This window comes from Bos javanicus, chromosome 16, assembly GCF_032452875.1.
Source record: "Bos javanicus breed banteng chromosome 16, ARS-OSU_banteng_1.0, whole genome shotgun sequence".
In the NCBI taxonomy this organism is placed as follows: domain Eukaryota; kingdom Metazoa; phylum Chordata; class Mammalia; order Artiodactyla; family Bovidae; genus Bos; species Bos javanicus.
Window position 1 is genome coordinate 55,009,982 of NC_083883.1, and position 15,480 is coordinate 55,025,461.

General features: G+C 41.3%; 1 protein-coding gene across 1 annotated transcript; it reads left to right on the forward strand.

Annotated features, from left to right (window-relative positions):
* Nucleotides 1-12,087: 12,087 nt before the first annotated feature.
* Nucleotides 12,088-14,658, forward strand: LOC133227362 (PRAME family member 8-like). Its single transcript, XM_061381805.1, has 4 exons — nucleotides 12,088-12,332; nucleotides 12,757-13,099; nucleotides 13,247-13,326; nucleotides 14,085-14,658. Exons 1-4 carry the CDS (start codon nucleotides 12,088-12,090, stop codon nucleotides 14,656-14,658), a joined length of 1,242 nt encoding a protein of 413 aa, XP_061237789.1.
* The last annotated feature ends 822 nt before the right edge of the window (nucleotides 14,659-15,480 follow it).

Sequence of the window (15,480 nt, forward strand, 5' to 3'; positions counted from 1 at the left end):
GGGGAACACATGTATACCTGTGACAGATTCATTTTGATATTTGGCAAAACTAATACAATTATGTAAAGTTTAAAAAGAAAAGAAAAGAAAAGAAATCTTTGCCTAAACAATTTAAATAAAATTTTGCCTACACACACACACACACAAAAATTGTGATGCTTTGATTCTGGAAGCCAGTGACTTAAGAGAAAACCCTGGGAGCCAAATTCAGCCCACTGGCTGAAACAAGGCTGTCCTCTGGTAGCCCATTAGACAATTATTTATCGTTGGCTATGGCTTAGGCTCCCAGTTGGCGCAGTGGTAAAGAACCTGCCTGCAATACAGGAGACTCAAGAGGTGGGGGTTGAATCCCTGGGTTGTGAACACTCCCTGAAGTATGAAACAGCAACTCACTCAAGTATTCTTGCCTGGAAATTTCCATGGACAGAGGAGTGTGTTGGGCTACAGTCCTTCGAGTGGCAAAGAGTTGGACTCAATTGAGCATGCAGACACCTATAAGGCTTAGGTTCAGGGTTTCTCTGATTGGCACTAATCCAGGGAGCAGATGTGAAAGAAAATCTGAATCAGATTTCTCCATCCAGCGACTTTCTGTTTTTTCTTGGAAACCATCTGAGGTGTTTTTAGGTGTACAGATGCTAGGAGAAGTGATACTTAAAATTGAAAGACTAAGCCTTGCTGCCCTACAAACAATTTGGGACTCATTCCGAGGTCCCAGTTTTGAGCCAGACATTATCTTGCTCCCAGCTCACTTCACACCCTGGATCTCAGGTTCTTTGTTTGAGGAAGAAATTGTTTCTGATGTTCCTGTGACATGTTAGGTACCCAGGCTAACCTCTGAGTCTGACTTTCCTGCTGGGTCCTGTTTATCCTGGAATTTGACTCCCACAGTCACTGGAAAAGAAGTTTGGCTGCAGGTGATTTCTGAAACCCAAGTCCCCAACTGCCACCTGGGGCTCTTCTCATCCATTGTCCACTGCAGTTGTAGGAGAGCAGTTTCCTCCACTCAAATCCCCAGTCTCAGGTCAAACTGTCTGGCATCTTCCAACATGAGACTGTAAACCCACATCCCCAGGGCCAAGTGGGAGGTGGGTGAAGGACTGTAGGTGGAGGCCAGGGAGACCTGGAGGACACTGGACCCCACATCAGGGAAGCTGCTTCTGAGTTAATGCTGAGTGATACCCTTTAGGAATGTGCATCAGTGCTGCTACATGTTTCTTTTACTGTTTTTCCCCAGGGGATATTGGGAGTAAATTGTGAAACAAAACTTGATTTTTCTTTCTGAAATACTTCATTCTGTATGACAGTCTCTAGCTTCGTCCATGTGTATGCAAGTGGTATATTTTTTCCTTTTTAAGGCTGAATAATATTCCCTTGTGTATATATGTCACATTGTCTTTAATCACTCCTCTATTGATAGACATTTATGTTGCTTCCATGTCCTGGCTACTGTAAATAGTGCTGCAATGAACATTGGGATACATGTATCTTTTGGAATTATGGTTTTTTCTGGGTATATGTCCAGGAGCAAAGGATATATGGACTCTAGAAAAAAATAGTACAACTGAATCTACTTTCAAAGCAGAAATAGAGACATAGACATAGAAAACAAACTTACGGACATCAAGAAAGGAAGGGGGAGGGATAAATTGGGAGACTTGGGTTGACATATGCATACTGCTATGTATAAAATAGATAACTAATAAGAATCTACTGTATAGCACAGGGGATAAAAGAGAATGTACAGTCTGTAGGATGTATATTAAGTTAACTTTTAAAATACATTCCAAAATACAGTAGGTTCAGACAGATATTGCTTGATTTCACTTATATGAATTACCTAGAATAGGCAAATTCATAGAGTCAGAAAGTACATTGTTGGGGGTGTGGCGTGTGGGGAAGGACTTAGTATTTAATGGGGACAGAGTCAGTTTCAGTTCAGTTCAGTTCAGTCACTCAGTCGTGTCCAACTCTTTGTGACCCCATGAATCACAGCACGCCAGGCCCCCCTGTCCATCACCAACTCCCAGAGTTCACTCAGACTCACATCCATCGAGTTGGTGATGCCATCCAGCCATCTCATCCTCTGTCATCCCCTTTTCCTCCTGCCCCCAATCCCTCCCAGCATCAGAGTCTTTTCCAATGAGTCAGCTCTTCGCATGAGGTGGCCAAAGTACTGGAGTTTCAGTTTTGATGAAATAGAGTTATATCATTTTTGTGTTGACCAATCATGATACAATGGTATTAAGTGAGTAATAGTTACATAATCATAATAGTGAAAGATGTTAATTATTTTCACAATCAATAGCCAGACAAAAATAAAAGATAATTACAATTGCAAGCCATAATGTGAACATGATTAATGATTCCCTGGTGGCTCGGATGGTAAAGAATCTGCCTGTGATGCCAGAGACCTGGGTTCAACCCTCGGGTCAGGAAGATCCCCTGGAAAAGAAAATAGCAACCCACTCCAGTATTCTTACCCGGAAAATCCCATGGATGGAGGAGCTTGGCAGGCTACACTCCATGGGGTCACAAAGAGTCAGACACGACTGAGTGACTTCACGTTCGTTCATAAAATAATTAAGTACAGTTTGGGGGCGGGGGTCAAGCCAAGTGATGTGGTAAGTGGAAGTGAATACATGCATATGTTTTCATCCACCCAGTCTGTCTATGTCTTTTGAATGGTGCACTTAATCCATTTACACTAAAGGTAATTATAAATATGTATGATCCTATTACCATTTTCTTAATTGTTTTGGGTTTATTTTCTGTAGGTTTTTTCCTTCTCTTGTGTTTCCTGCCTAAAGAAACTCCTTTAGCATTTGTTGTAAAGCTGGTTTGTGGTGCTGAATTCTCTTAACTTTTGCTTTACTGGAAAGCTTTTGATTTCTCTATCAAATCTGAAGGATAGTCTTGCTGTGTAGAGTATTTTTGGTTGTAGTTTCTTCCTTTTCATTACTTTACATATATCATACCACTCCCTTCTGGCTTGTGGAGTTTCTGTTGAGAAATCAGCTGATAGCCTGATGGGACTTTGAATGTTATTTGTCATCTTGCCCTTGGTGCTTTTAATATTTTTTCTTTATCTTTAATTTTTGTCAGATTGATTACTATGTGCTTGGTGTGTTCCTCCTTGGGTTTATCCTTCCTGGGACTCTGTGCTTCCTGGACTTGGTTGACTATTACCTTTCCCATGTTTGGGAATGTTTTAGCTACTATCTCTTCAAATATTTTTTCAGGTCCTTTCTCTCTCTCTTCTCCTTCTGGGACTTCTATAATGTGAACATTGGTACGTTTAATGTTGTCCCAGAGGTCTCTTAGGCTGTCTTCATTTCTTTTCATTCTTTTATCAATATTCTGTTCTGTGGCAGTGATTTCCATCATTCTGTCCTCCAGGTCATTTATCTGTTCTTCTGCCTCAGTTATTCTGCTATGGATTTCTTTTAGTGTATTATTCATCTCTGTTTGTTCTTTAGTTCTATGTCTTTGATAAACAATTCTTGCATCTTCTCAGTCTTTGCCTCCATTGTTTTCCCAAGATCCTGGATCATCTTTGCTGTCATTATTCTGAATTCTTTTTCTGAGAGGTTGCCTATCTCGACTTCATTTAGTTTTTTAGTTTTTTAATTTATTTATTTATCTTAATTGGAGGCTAATTACAATATTGTGGTGGTTTTTGCCATACATCGACACGAATCAGCCATGGGTGTACATGTGTCCGCCCATCCTGAAACCTTTCCCACCTTCATCCCCACTCCATCCCTCTGGGTTGTCCCAGAGCACCAACTTTGAGTGTCCTGCTTCATGCATCAAACTTGCACTGGTCGTATGTTTTACATATGGTAATATGCATGTTTCAGTGCTATTCTCTCAAATCATCCCACGCTTGCCTTCTCCCACATCATCCAAAAGTCTATTTTTTACATCTGTGTCTCTTTTGCTGTCTTGCATATAAGGTTGTCATTACCATCTTTCTAAATTCCATATATATGCATTAATGTACTGTATTGGTGTTTCTCTTTCTGACTTACTTCACCCTGTATAATCAGCTCCAATTTTATCCACCTCATTAGAACTGACTCAAACACATTCTTTTTCATCAAAAGTGAAAGTGAACTCTCTCAGTCATGTCCAACTCTTTGTGACCCCATGGACTGTAGCCTGCCAGGCTCCTCAGCCCATGGGATTCTCTAGGCAGGAATACTAGAATGGGTTGCCATTTCCTTCTCCAGGTTATCTTCCTGACTCAGGGATCAAACTGGGTCTCCCACACTGCAGGCAGATTCTTTACCGTTTGAGCCACCAGGGTCTCCTATATTCTTTTCTATAGCTGAGTAATATTCCATTGTGTATATGTACCACAACTTTCTTATCCATTTGTCTGCCAATGGACATCTAGGTTGCTTCCATGTCCTAGCTATTGTAAACAGTGATGCAATGAACATTGAGGTACATGTGTTTCTTTCAGTTCTGGTTTTCTCAGTGTCTATGTCCAGCAGTGGGATTTCTGGGTCACATGGCAGTTCTATTTCCAGTTTTTCAGGGAATCTCCACACTGTTCTCCACAGTGGCTGTACTAGTTTGCAGTCACACCAAGAGTGTAAGAGGGTGCCCTTTTCTCCACAGCCTCTCCAGCATTTATTGTTTGTAGTCCTTTTGATGGCAGCCATTCAGATGAGTGTGTGATGGTATCTCATTGTGGTTTTGATTTGCATTTCTCTGATAATGAGTGATGTTGAACATCTTTTCATGTGTTTATTAGCCATCTGTATGTCTTCTTTGGAGAAATGTGTGTTTAGTTCTTTGGTCCACTTTTTGATTGGGTTGTTTATTTTTCTGGTACTGAGCTGCATGAGCTGCTTGTATATTTTGGAGATTAATTATTTGTCAGTTGCTTCATTTGCTATTATTTTCTCCCATTCTGAAGGCTGCCTTTTCACCTTGCTTATAGTTTCCTTCATTGTGCCAAAGCTTTTAAGTTTAATTAGGTCCCATTTGTCTATCTTTGCTTTTATTTCCATTATTCTGTGAGGTGGGTCATAGAGGATCTTGCTGTGATTTATTGTCAGAGAGTGTTCTGCCTTCTAAGAGTTTCATAGTTTCTCTCTTACATTTAGATCTTTAACCCATTTTGAGTTTATTTTTATGTATTGTGTCAGAGAGTCTTCTAGTTTCATTCTTTTACAGGTGGTTGACCAGTTTTTCCAGCACCACTTGTTAAAGAGATTGTCTTTTCTCTATTGTATCTTTATCTTTTTGCCTTCTTTGTCAAAGATAAGGTGTCCATAGGTGTGTGGATTTATCTCTGGGCTTTCTATTTTTTTCCATTGATCTGTATTTCTATCTTTGTGCCAGTACCATACTGTCTTAATGACTGTAGCTTTGTAGTATAATCTGAAGTCAGAAAGGTTGATTCCTCCAGTTCCATTTTTATGGGATTTTATCTTGTCCTTTCATCTGGGACATGACTTTCTTATTTTTTTATCATGATTAACTCTGTAATATAGTTTTTGTTTCAGCTGCTGTGAGACTATGCTTCTTCTTGCTTCTTATCTGTGGCCTCTGGTGGATGAGGCTAAGAGGCTCGTGCAAGCTTCTTGATGGGAGGGAATAGCAATGGGAAAACCTGGCTCTTGCTCTAGTGGGCAGGGCCTTGCTCAGTAAAGCTTTAATCTAATTATCTGCTGAGGGTTGGGGTTGCATTCCTTCCCTGGTAGTTGTTTGGCCTGAGGCAACACAACTTGGGGTCTATGGGCTCTATGATAGGGTTAATGGTGAACTCCAAGAGAGTTTATGCCACTAGAGACCTTCCAGTGCGTCAGTGCCTGTGATGAGCCCTTGCAGACCCATGCCTCCACAGGAAACCCCCAAACAATGGCAGGTAGCTTTGATTCAGGCTCCTGTAGGGTCACTGCTCCTCTCCTCTGGGTCTTAGCGTGTGCAAAATTTTGTTTGTGCTCTCCAAGACTGGAGTTTCTGTTTGCTTCAGTTCTCTGGAAGGCCTGTAATCAACTCCCATTGGCTTTCAATGCCAGATTCCCTGGGGATTCCCAGTCGCTTTTCAGATTCTCAAGCTGGGAAGCCTGATGTGGGGTTCAGAACCTTTAAAATAGCTCAAGAACTTCTTTGGTATTATTGTTCTCCAGTTTGTGGGTCAACCACCCAGGTATGGGATTTGTTTTTTTCATGATTATGCCCTTTCTACAGTCTTGATGGGGCTTCTTCTTTGCCTTTGGATGTGGGGTATTGACTTTTTTTATTTTCATTTTTTAGCAGGTTCCAGCATCCTCCCATCCATGGTTGCTTAACAGCTGGTTGCACTTTTGGTGTTCTCGCACGATGAGAGGACCACATGTCCTTCTACTCTGCCATCTTGAACTGAAAGCCTAATGCACTGTATTTGTTATAATTCTCTGGATCTCCTGTCTTACTAGTCTATTAAGATGCAGAAAATATTTTCCCTTGTTCTGTGTTCTCATATCTAGAGTTGTACTATTACAAATATTCTCTGTAAGGTTATAGATATGCCTCATGACCTCAAGATGTTTAACTATGTCAGAAGCCTGAGTTCAAATTGAGTAGTGCAAGAGACACTGATTTTATGAAGTAGATGAGATATAAGATATATAGGTAGTTACATTTATAAATTCATAATAAAACAAAGAGAGGCACAAGACACAAATAATTTGAAAACAAGTGAGAACAAATTAAGCAATGATTAGTAGAACTAATTATCACCTGATGTCAGTAATCCATCAGGTTCACAGGGTAGCCATCTGGAAAAGCCAAATTCTGGAAAAGTCAGTTAGAGAAAAAAAGATAAATGCTTCATCTTTGTTTACAAGGGTATAAATTATCAACTCTTTGAAAGTCATTGTAAAAGGAAAGGTTTTGTGGAAAACAAAGATTAATATTAAAACCTGTACAAAAACCACTGAGCTGAAGTTGAGACCAGAAATAAAATTTCCAAACCGATTTTTGTTTGCTTGTTTCATTCATTTTAAACCAATGGACATCTTAGGTTAGTTATTATATGTTTGTATTTTTATCTACTTTTAAGGTTGTGTTTTTTTTTTTTAATAGATACCAATAAAGTGGCTCTTCATAAAAATAGGGGTGAGAGGGAAATTCAAGAGAGAGGGGATACATGTATGCTGATGGCTGATTTGTGCTGTTGTGTGGCAGAAACCAACACTACATTGTAAAGAAATTACCTTGAAAATTAAAATTCAATTGTTAAAAGTTGATAACATATTCTTTTGCAACTAATGGAGTCTTGAAGCACAGTATTATTTTTAGAAAAATAAAATTTTCCAATTGAGAAGTTTCTCCAGTTTAAGGATTTACTGAAGAGTAGTATTTTAATAGCAATTTATACCAATAGAGATGCAAGAGGCATTCACACATGATGGTGCAAACGATGTGGCTTTCATAACCTCTAGAAACCTCAGTCCCAATAAATAGACTAAGAAAGTAAAAAGTCTCTTTTATATAGCTGATGAAACAAAGGTTAAGTTGACAAAGGTCTCTGAAAGTTGGCATAGAATCCCAGTTTATTAGACTGGTTGTCAGATGTACAACATATGTGTACCTTCCTCATGGCAGTGACCAAGGTATCAATACTTCTCAAAGAAGCAGGATGATAAATACAAGTTACTCCTCAAAGTCCTTTGCATTTGTTTTTGTTTGTTTCTGTAAGATTAGAATTCTGAAAATATATTTTATCAAGCTGGCTTTTCCTAAGTATTTGCAAAACTATCAAATTTGGAATATCAAAAGAACCCCATTTGGTCCTCTGTTGTCATAGTCCTGAATAAAATTTATCTCCAACACTTAAACTTGGGTCTGTCTCTCATTTTCTTTGGCACAGTTCCCACAGCTGATGACTGCTCAGACAGGAAAAGTTCTTCTCAGTATCCCCAGGTTCTCACATACCCAAGAATGACAAACCTGGAGTCTGGTCACTGTTGTAGACTTCCATATAAGCTGGCGGGTTTTCTTCAGAGAATTATTTATAATTTTTTTTAAAAACAACTTTTGGCTGTGCTCAGTCTTTGTTGCTGCATGGGCTTTCTCTAGTTGTTGTGAATGGGGGCAACTGTTTACAGCAGTGCTTGGTTTCCTCATTGTGGTGGCTTCTCTCGTTCTTTTTAATGGCTGGATAATATTCCATTATACACACTCACACACAACTCATCTTCTTTTTCCATTTTTCTGTTGATGAATGTCTAGGCTGTTTCCATTCTTGGCTACTGTAAATAATACTATGAATATAACTATGAGTGTATCTTTTTGAATAATTGTTTTTTTCTGGATATTTGCCCAGCAGTGAGATTGCTAGACCATGTAACAATTCTATTTTTAGTTTTTGGAGGTGTCTCCATACTATTTTCCATAGTGGTTGCACCAATTTACATTCCTACCAACAGTGTAAGAGGCTTCCCTTTTTGTCACACACTCACGCATTATTAAGTAGTTTAAAATTCCCTTTTATTTATTACTTGACTGGAGATGCTAACTACAAAGGAATGAAGGGTGAGCCTTTAGAACAGTGCCTCTTTGGAATTTAATAGAAGCTGTGATCCCATAGAGACAACTTAGACTTCTCAATTTCCATATTTCCACTAACATCACACTAAGTGTCTCTGACCATTGTTTCTAACATTTAGGTTTCCTGGCAACTTGGGGGACTCCTTCCAATTCTGTCAGCTAATTATTCTCTGCACAGAAATGGGCAGGTTCCTCTACTTGGCAGGGATCTTCGTTCAACAGTTTACATATAGGGAAAATATGAGTAAAGTTTAGGTTTTCTCTTAAGGTTACCTGAAGGAATGCATAAAAAGTGTCTGTGTGGTTGCTCACCCAGTTTCTGTTCAATAAAAGAGATGTCTATGCTTATTGTTGTTACTAATCTCAATCTAATTGCAGGGCATTAATAAAAGATATTGATGGCCTAGGATTTAAAATGTCACGAGTAGAATCCAGTTTAAACCTATTTTATGTAAAGGCCATTTATATAAATGAGAGAAATATGGTAAAAGTGATCTTCCGGAAAGTGACCAAGACAGAATACCCCTCAGAGTGTCTTCATCTTGATGGCCACGGATGTTAAGAATAATTTGGGCATCAAATAACTGGGGTGGGTGTTAAACTGACTTAAACTAAAACTGAAGTCACTCAGTCGTGTCTGACTCTTTGTGACCCCATAGACTGTAGCCTACCAGGCTCCTCTGTCCATGGGATTTTCCAGGCAATCGTACTGGAGTGGATTGCCATTTCCTTCTCCAGGGGATCTTCCCAACCCAGGGCTTGAACCCTGGTCTCCCGCATTGTAGACACTTAACCATCTGAGCCACCAGGGAAGTCCAGGGTGGGTGTTAGGCATGGAAAATTATTAAAGGTGGACAAAGGGTCTCCCTTTATGTGTGGCCATAGACTTCAAAGAAATCCTTGTATGATGCAGCCTCAAGTGGAAATCATACCTGAATGTGGTAGAACATTAAATACCAATAAGTGTTTCCATATTTAGTGCAGAAAAGTTGTTGGTATTTATGAAGAGAAAAACAGAAACTTATTTCTGTGCCTAACGGTGTCACTTTGATCAGAATCTGTGTTGAACATAGCTAGTTAGGAGGAAACAGTAATGATCTAAATGCACTAGGGAAGGGGCCAATGCAATTATGGTTCGTTTGGCTTCTACTCCAGTGTTCTTGCCTGCAGAATCCCATGGATAGAGGAGCCTGGCGGGCTACAGTTCATGGGGTCCTAAAGAGTTGGACATGACTGAAGTGACTTAGCAAGCACCCATGAAAAATGGCTGGGAAGTTTGCTATTTGAAAATCGTCCTCAGTGAAAAAAATAAATAAGTAAATAAACAAACCTCAGCTGGTAGCACTTGCCCCTGGATGACAGGGTTATTTGGAGCTGAACAAGGCTTATTTCTTCTCTGGCTCCAAGTTCCCAATGAACCCACAGTGCCCACCTTTAGTGCCTCTCAGTCTTGGAAATATCTGATTCCAGTATTCACACGCCTTCCTCTTCTCACATCTTAGATTTATTCTTTTCTTGCAGTTGGTTGTTCTGATCTCAACTTTTGGGGAAAAAAATGCCATCTAAGATGACAGTGTCTCCTCTAAACCATTCTCTTTTCCTATATTTCTTTAGTTTATTTTATTTATTTTTGTAGCCCGGAGTCATCATTTCTGTGGGGGCTTTTCTCCACTTGTGTTGAGAGAGGGCTACTTTCTAGTTGCTGTGCATGGGCTTCTCACTGCAGTAGCTTCTTATTGTGATAGCTTCTTTTGTTGTGGAGCACAGGCTCAATAGTTGTGGCACATGGACTGAACTGCCCTGTGTCGTGAAATCTTCCCCAACCAGGGATCAAATCTGTGTATCCTGCATTGTTTGGTCAGATTCTTCACCAATGAGTAACAGGGAAGCCCTCTTTTACTATCTTAACATCACCTAGAGCAAGGTCTTTAAATTTCCCTGTTTCCAAAAAAATAGAAATAAAAAAGAAAACTTTAAAAAAGAAACATTGCTGCTATCACTCACGTTGTCTCTTTAGGAATGCCCAGCTGCAAACTGTCCAAACCCCTCTTATTCTCGCTGAGATTTTGACCTGTCCACCTTCAGAGAAGGCTTGACTTAAGGCTGGAAGAACCACCACATCCCCAAAGCTCTTCCCTGGCTGCCTGAATAGGCTCACAATCTCCTGGGTTTCCCAAATAACTCCTGAGTGAAAAGCTGATACAGGGATGAGTGTATTTTGTTTTCTTTTATAACATACCATTGTTTTCATGAGACTGTTTTAATCATGGACATATTGCTAATTTTGATTTGGCCAAAGTTCCCCCAACAATGTTTCTGTCAACTTTTTTTTTTCCTTGTTCAGTGGCAGGAACCAAAAATCCCTTTCCTGTCTGACACACAAGAATACAACTGTCCATATTGGTAGAATTCAGTCAGTATTAGAGAAGTGAGTCTGTGAATAGGTCCTGGATCACCCAGACACACCATCATTTTATTTGTTTCCTGAATGTGTATCTATTTCAATCAACTACTCTAGATAAATACGATGATCTAATCAGGATAAATCCAATGGATCCTCTATATTCTAATCAGGTGTTCCTTTCTGATTGGATTAACAATGGGATAGAGGGGTTATGGGGGGAAAAAAGGTATATAAAAGTCTGAAGCACTTGAGAAGAGAGGCAGAATCTTCCTGCTCTGGAGACATAAGCTGAGTTCTCCAGTGTCTGGGGTCTGAGCACCCTGCCAGCCGCTTCAGACCAGTACGTTACCACTGTCATAAAAGAATACCCTTTCCTTCCCCACAGTTAGCTACTCTTGAAGACTGACTTGTAGTTCTGGATGGCAGGGAGAGTTTTCAAAAATTTATTTCTTTATGATGAACCCATTTCAGGTGTTAGTTTTGCCTCTCAGTGTAGTTTTGCCTGAATCACAAACATTTTCATTAGTGCTTTAGCTGGTATCATTTTTTTTAAACATCTTTACCCATATTTAAAATATCTGTTTGGAGTTTTGTTTCATGAGATTTCAAATACACATTTTTTACACAAATGGCATTCATGTCAGGGGAAACTAAGGATGGAGGCTGTGCGGGTCCCCATGACCTTCCTCCTCTCATAGATTGAGGGCTCCAAGTGGTGGTCTGATGTCTTCCGCTCGTAAAGACTGGAGTGAGCTTTCAGGCTCCTTGATACTCACATCCAGGTGGGACACGAATTAAGCAAAGCACTGGGTGGAAATGAAATGGCTAGTGGTTGCCTTTCCTCCTCATTGATACTTGTGAGAAGCTCGTTCTGAATCCAGTAGGGAAAGAGTCATAACTTTGTGCCCATTGAGGCCTGAATGTCATATGGTCTAATCGAGGCACTTACACGTCTGCCAGAGCTGAGACCTCAGTCCTGAGTAGATTTCTCTGAAGGGTTGGGAGATTGTCTTAGATGTGTTCCTCTTTGGCTTGACATGGATTCTTTGTTCCTTAGCAGTTTCCAGAGGATTCCTTTTGAAGCAGAGTCAGGATGAGTCCCGACCCCACCCAGACTTTTGGACCTGGCTGGAATGCACCTGATCAGGGAAGATGCCTTGGTCTGTTCTGCTCTGGAGTTTCTGCCCACGGAGCTCCTCCCACTCCTCTTCATGGACGCCTTCCATGGGAGACACATCAAGACCCTAAAGGCCATGGTGCAAGCCTGGCCCTTTGTCTGCCTGCCTCTGGGGGGCCTCATTGACCTGCCTCATGTGGGGCCCCTACAAGCAATTCTGGAAGTACTTGATGTCCTGCTTGCCCAGAAGGTTCGTTCCAAGTGAGTCGGATCCAGATAGCTTGATAGGGTTCTGGGCATCCTGGAAGAGACATCTGGGCTGGGCTAAGTGGATGGCCAATGGATGGGCCAGAGGGTTCTGAGGATGGCAGTGAAGAAGCTCAGAGGCCTTGGCTCACTATGGAAAATATTTTACTGATGTGTAAATGTGCCTACAATGCAAGGGGGATTGAAAGAGCATGCCCTATCTCCTTCCTATGATGCTTAATCCCACTAGAAGTGGAGAACTAGAAAGGAGAAGAGGAGAAAGGGAGTTGGAGGAAAGACAGGCAGAAGAGGGCAAGGCAGCAGGTGATGAGATATCTGAAATAAAAGCATGGGTGGGCAATCATTTATGAAATTCTGAGACTGTGGTTGCATTCTGTGTGGATTTTAATGCATCCCTGTTAATCTCCTGTCCTTATAGGAGGTGCAAACTGCAGGTGCTAGATTTGCGGAATACTGGCCAGAGCTTCTGGAGCATGTGGTCTGGAGCCAGCACCCATGGGTTCTCAAGATTAGGAATGGCACCAGTGGCTGAGCAGAGCTCAAAGACCCATCAGCCCTTGGCTCCCCTGAAGATTTACATAGAGCTTTGCCTGAAGAAAATGACCCTGGATAACTTCCTTACCTACCTCCTCAGGTGGATGGAGCAGAGAAAAGCTTCCATTCACCTCTGCTGTAAGAAGCTGACCATCTTTGCAATGCCCGTGGAAAATGTCATGAAGATCCTGAATATGGTGCAGCTGGACTGTATCCAGGAGGTGCAAGTGAGTTGGATTTGGCATCTGTCCACCCTGGCCAAGTTTGCTCCTCTCCTGGGTCAGATGAGCAACATGCAGAGACTCCTTCTCTCCTGCATTCACATGTCTGCCCTTGAGAAGCAGGAGTAGCAAGTTGTCCTATTTACCTCTAAGTTTCTCAAGCTGTACCATCTCCAAGATCTCTATTTAGACTCTCCCTCCTTCCTTGAAGGCTGCCTGGACCAGATGCTCAGGTGAGTGTGTACAACTGGCTGTTAGCAGTGAACACAACATTGGCAAGTCAAGCACACTGGGTTCTTTGCTGCTCTATCCTGAGCTGTGCTATCATCACCACCGAAATCAAGGTAGAGGAACAGGGACATCATACTAGAAAGCTGTGGATATGGTTGTTTGGATCCAATGAGGGTGGGCATGGGTTCTTCCTTAGAAAGGGAAAACTATGTCAGATAATTTAGTAAAATAGGTAGGTGAAGAGGGCATTAAAGAAGGGAAACCACCTCAGACTTGAGCAGTTTCAAAAAGATGGTCTGGGATTTCCCTGATGGTCCAGTGGTTAGGACTCTGCTCTTTCAGTGTTGAATACTCAGGTTTGATCCCTGGTGGGGGAAGTAAGGTTGCATAAGTGGCATATGTGGTACAGCCAGAAAAAAAGACAGTGAGGGAGAGAGACAGAGAGAAGAGGTCTGAACACAATGAGCTTGTCTCAAATGACTAGTCCCTAAAATATTATCTTTTGCTCCAGTTAAGTTAGTTAATATTTAAGATATACATGATTCTGAGAGGATGGTAGTGAAGCATGTCCAGAGATCATACAAAGCTGCAGGTGGTTTGCTGGTGATGCAGAGATGAAATGTCAGCTAAAAGGAGAATAGTCATTCTGGGTACTGATGCAGTTAGTAGGACCTTGTCTTTGTGCAAATCACCTATTTGACAACTTTAGCTCAGCTGCTACCCTGCTTTCTCAGACCTAATTGCTTCTTTTTCCCCCCAGATTTCTGAGGACCCTCTTGGATCACCTGGCAATAACTAACTGCTGGCTTACAGAATCAGACCTGACCCATCTGTCCCAATGCCTGAACATCCATGAGCTCAAAGGCCTGGATCTGAGTGGGGTCACCATGACTGACTTTAGTCCTGAGATCCTCTGCATTCTTCTGGAGCAAGTTGCAGCCACCCTCAAGGAACTGAACTTAGAGCAGTGTGGGATCACAGAGTCCCAACTTGAGTCCATCCTGCCTGTTCTGAGCCTCTGTTCCCAGCTCAGGACCTTCAGTCTCTGTGGGAATGTCCTCTCTATGGCCATCATGGAGAAGCTGCTGAGTCACATCACTGGGCTGATCAACTTAAGTGATGAGTTTTACCCTGCCCCTCAGGAGAGTTACAGCCCTCATGGAATCCTCCAGCTGGGCCGACTGGCTGAGCTTCGGGATAAACTCATTGAGATTATGCAGGATTTAGGATTTCCAAGGGCCATCTGGCTTAGCTCCAGCCCATGTCCTCGCTGGAGCAATAAGACATTTTATCCTGAGGAGCCCTTTCTGTATCAATGTTACATGTCTGCCTAGTTGGATGAATCTGTCAAAGCTTTCTTCTGAGCATTTGGAAACTAAAATCTAGGCAATAGATGCATCATGAAAGGAAAACTGATCCATGGTTTCGGACATCAGTTCAGTATGAATGGGAGAAGGAAAGATAATACAGCAAAGGTGATTGTAGAGAACTGTAGACTCTGGGAGTGACAGGACATTTGGGAATATGTGTTTATACATTCAAATATGAACTTATAGTTTTGGAGGTCAATATAGGCTTGAGATCCACATGTTGGAGCTTTTCCTGGGTAGATGTTTGTAAAGCAATGATCAGAAATAAAGAGATCCTCAGTGAAGACCAACTGTTGCCCTCCATGATTTATTACTCTCTTTTTCAGCTTATACCTCAGTAATCTCCAGTTATTAATCTAGAAAAAGGCACTGAGTTGTCTATTATCCAAAGCCTTATCAATTCTGCACATTCCTTATTCTGTCTGGAGCACTTCTTACCGTATCTTTGCTTACATCTTTTGCTGTTCAGTAGATTAATAGACAAAGAGGAGCATACTCAGTAAGACGGTCAGCAAGCCAAATGACAAATCCTGAAATTTACAGCAGAATCAGTGTTTATTTACAAGACAGTCACAAGATGAGACAGGAGAACAAATCTGAGACCTAGCACTTCAAAGAGAAAGGAGCAGGGATATTTGTAGTGAAGAGCATAGGGAGACTGCAGGTTCAAGAAAAGGTGAGTGAATGCAGGGAAAATCTGAGGTAGCTGCTGCTCTCTGCAGGTTTATCAGAGTTTCATGCCTTTTCATGGAATACACATCCAGAAGATGGTGGCATTAGCATGAT